This window comes from Corvus brachyrhynchos, unplaced genomic scaffold (genome assembly GCF_000691975.1).
Source record: "Corvus brachyrhynchos isolate BGI_N302 unplaced genomic scaffold, ASM69197v1 scaffold1561, whole genome shotgun sequence".
Lineage (NCBI taxonomy): Eukaryota > Metazoa > Chordata > Aves > Passeriformes > Corvidae > Corvus > Corvus brachyrhynchos.
In genome coordinates, this window is record NW_008236273.1 from 34,148 (window position 1) to 37,410 (window position 3,263).

The 3,263-nt window shown below is 54.1% G+C and overlaps 2 protein-coding genes across 4 annotated transcripts in view; both read right to left on the bottom strand.

The window, feature by feature from the left end:
• PA2G4 (proliferation-associated 2G4) overlaps positions 1-3,263 on the bottom strand; it is a 22,269-nt gene that overhangs the window by 16,964 nt on the left and 2,042 nt on the right. Inside the window, exons 4-5 of the mRNA XM_008643519.2 lie at positions 1,387-1,479; positions 1,034-1,097 (exon numbers count right to left, since the gene is read on the bottom strand). Of these exons, the coding sequence (XP_008641741.1) occupies positions 1,034-1,097; positions 1,387-1,479 (157 nt within the window). The remainder of the gene's footprint in view (positions 1-1,033; positions 1,098-1,386; positions 1,480-3,263) is intronic.
• On the bottom strand, positions 1,486-3,257 carry LOC108449811. 3 transcript variants are annotated; one of them, XM_017747046.1, is made up of 2 exons: positions 2,395-3,257; positions 1,486-2,209 (listed from the first exon to the last, which is right to left on the bottom strand). In XM_017747046.1, exons 1-2 carry the CDS (start codon positions 3,174-3,176, stop codon positions 1,705-1,707), a joined length of 1,287 nt encoding a protein of 428 aa, XP_017602535.1. In that variant the 5' UTR covers positions 3,177-3,257; the 3' UTR covers positions 1,486-1,704. The 3 variants fall into 3 exon arrangements, with proteins under 3 accessions (XP_017602535.1, XP_017602534.1, XP_017602536.1); XM_017747045.1 differs by having other exon boundaries at positions 1,486-2,147; positions 2,271-3,257; XM_017747047.1 differs by having other exon boundaries at positions 2,271-3,194.

A 3,263-nucleotide genomic window follows, 5' to 3' on the forward strand; every position in this document is an offset into this window, starting at 1 on the left:
CTGCAGCTCAGGGCTCGGCGCGCACTCCTGGCTCCTTCCCTGGGATCCCTCATTCCTGGGATCCCTTTTCCCTGGGATCCCTTTTCCCTGTTATCCTATTTTCCCTGGGATCTCTTTTTCCTGGCATCCATTTTATCTCTTTTCCCCTGGGATCCCTTATTCCCTGGGATCTCTTTTTCCTGGGATCCATTTTTCCTGGGATCCCTCTTTCCGTGTTATCCCTTCTTCCCTGGAATCCTTTTTCCCTGGGATCCCTTTTCCCTGGGATCCCCTTTTCCCTGGGATCCCTTTTCCCTGGGATCTGTTTTTCCTGGAATCCTTTTTCCCTGGGATCCTTTTCCCATGTTATCCCCTTTTCCCTGTTATCCTATTTTCCCTGGGATCCCTTTTCCCATGTTATCTCTTTTCCCCTGGGATCCCCTTTTCTTTGGGATCCCCTTATTCCCTGGGATCCTTTTTCCCCTGGAATCCCTTTTTCCCTGGAATCCCCTTTTTCCTAAAATCCCTTTTCCTTCTGATCCCTTTTTCCCTGAGATCCCTTTTTTCCCAGGATCCCTTTTATCCCTGGAATCCCTTTTTCCCTGAGATCCCTTTTTCCCTCTGATCCTTTTTTCTCTGGAATCCCCTTTTTCCCAGGATCCCTTTTTTCCTGGAATCCTTTTTTCCCTGGAATCCCCTTTTTCCCCATTATCATTTTTCCCCTGGAATCCCTTTTTTCCCTGGAATCCCCTTTTTCCTAAAATCCCTTTTCCCTCTGATCCCTTTTTCCCTGGAATCCCCTTTTTTCCCTGGAATCCCCTTTTTTCCCTGGAATCCCCTCTTTTCCCTCTGATCCTTTTTTCCCTGGAATCCCTTTTTCCCAAGATCCCTTTTTCCCTGGGATCCTTTTTCCTCTGGGATCCCTTTTTTCCCTGGAATCCCTTTTTCCCCAGGATCCCTTTTTCTCTGGAATCCCTTTTTTCCCTGGAATCCCCTTTTATCCCTGGAATCCCCTTTTATCCCTGGAATCCCCTTTTTCCCGGGATTCCCTCACCTTCAATGGGCGTGCAGTGGAACGAGTGCGCGATTTTATTCCAGGCCTCTGTCACTTGTGTGTTCTGGGAAAACAAAAAGAACAAAAACATGGAAAAAAAAACCACTTTGAAGGAGAAAAAATTCCCACCCCAAGCAGGAATTTTCCTTTAATTCCCTATTCTGGGATCAATCCCACAGCTCTCCCAACCACCAGCTGCTTCCACACCTCCCAAAAAACCAGCAAAAACAGGGCCAGGATCCCATTTTCCCACAAAGCCGCTCCCAAGATCCCACAGGGAATTCCCCAGGCTGGGAATTCTCCCCTAAAATTCCCCAAATCTCTGCGGTGATTCCCGAAATCCCGGTGCCCACCTGATTCCCGGGTTTCACCAGGCGCAGGGCGGCCTCGGCACACAGGTGAGCTGCCTTGATGACGTCGGCTTTGCGGCCCGACACGGGCTTTTCCTGGGAAAAAAGGCAAAAAATGGGGATTTTTCAAGGCTGGGATTTGGCTGGAGGTGGAAATTCCAAGGTTGGAATTGGTTCCGTTCCTTGGGAGAGCCGGGAATCCGGCGGGGAGGTGGAAAAACCTCGCAGCTCCTTCGTTATTCCCTCATGAACAACCCCAAATCCGCTCCCAAATGGAATTCCAGCAGATTCCCAATCCTGGCATCCCTCAATCGGGACGGATCAGGATTCCCAGGAAGTCAAAAACACGGATTGGGAAGATTCCAACAAAATTCCAGTGGGGAATTTTGGGTTTCTCCCCATCGAGTGGTCCCAAAAGCCATTCCCGAGGCAGCTCCGTGCCTTTGCCAAGGCCACGCCCCGGGATTTATTCCCGGAGGATGGACGGGATAACCGGAATTCCCACGGCAAAATTCCAGGGGAAAAGTGGGAAGCAGGGACTGGTTTTGGGGAATGGGAATGGAAATGTCCATCCTGGGCCATTGGAGGAGGAAAAGTGGGAAGCGGGGACTGCTCCTCCAAGGCTCTGGAGTGGTGCCAGCTCGGATCCAGAGATTTTGGGATGGTGCCACCTCGGATCCAGAGATTTTGGGATGGTGCCACCCTGGATTCAGAGATTTTGGGATGGTGCCACCTTGGATCCTGAGATTTTGGGATGGTGCCACCTCGGATCCAGAGATTTTGGGATGGTGCCACCCTGGATTCAGAGATTTTGGGATGGTGCCACCTTGGATCCTGAGATTTTGGCCATCCTGGGCCATTGGAGGAGGAAAAGTGGGAAGCGGCACCTCGGATCCGGAGATTCCGGGATGGTGCCACCTCAGATCCAGGGATTTTGGGATGGTGCCACCTTGGACCCAGAGATTCTGGGATGGTGCCACCCTGGATTCAGAGATTTTGGGATGGTGCCACCTCGGATCCAGAGATTCTGGGATGGTGCCACCTCGGATCCGGAGATTCCGGGATGGTGCCACCTCAGATCCAGGGATTTTGGGATGGTGCCACCTCAGATCCAGGGATTTTGGGATGGTGCCACCTCGGACCCAGAGGCTCTGGAGTGGTGTGACCTCGGATCCAGAGATTCCAGACTGGTACCACCCTGAATCCAGACACTCCAGGGCGCTGCCACCTTGGATCCAGAGGTTCCAGGGTGGTGCCACCCCAGATCCTGACACTCTGGGATGGTGGCACCTTGGATCCAGAGATTCTGGGGTGTTGCCACCTTGGATCCAGAAGATCCAGGGTGGTGCCACTTTGGATCCTGAGCCTCCAGGGCGTTGCCACCTTGGATCCTGAGTTTCCAGGCTGGTGCCACCTGGCATCCCGAGATTCCAGGGTGCTGCCACCTTGGATCCTGAGATTTTGGGATGGTGCCACCTCAGATCCTGACACTCTGGGATGGTGGCACCTTGGATCCAGAGGCTCCAGAGTGATGCCACCTTGGATCCAGAGGTTCCAGGGTGGTGCCACCCCAGATCCTGACACTCCAGGATGGTGGCACCTTGGATCCAGAGATGCTGGGATGGTGGCACCTCGGATCCCAAGGTTCCAGGGCGCTGCCACCCAACATCCCGAGGTTCCAGGGCGCTGCCACCCGGCATCCCGAGGTTCCAGGGCGCTGCCACCTGGCATCCCGAGGTTCCAGGGTGCTGCCACCCAACATCCCGAGGTTCCAGGGCGCTGCCACCCGGCATCCCGAGGTTCCAGGGCGCTGCCACCTGGCATCCCGAGGTTCCAGGGTGCTGCCACCCAGCATCCCGAGGTTCCAGGGTGGTGCCACC

Bases quoted from the DNA above. Each gene is read 5' to 3' on its own strand.
- LOC108449811 (XM_017747045.1), bottom strand. From the start codon at position 3,176: ATGCCGGGTGGCAGCGCCCTGGAACCTCGGGATGTTGGGTGGCAGCAC. The intron at 2,148-2,270 runs GTGCCGCTTCCC...TCTGGATCCGAG, and splicing joins CCGGAATCTCCGGATCCGAG to GTGGCACCATCCCAAAATCT.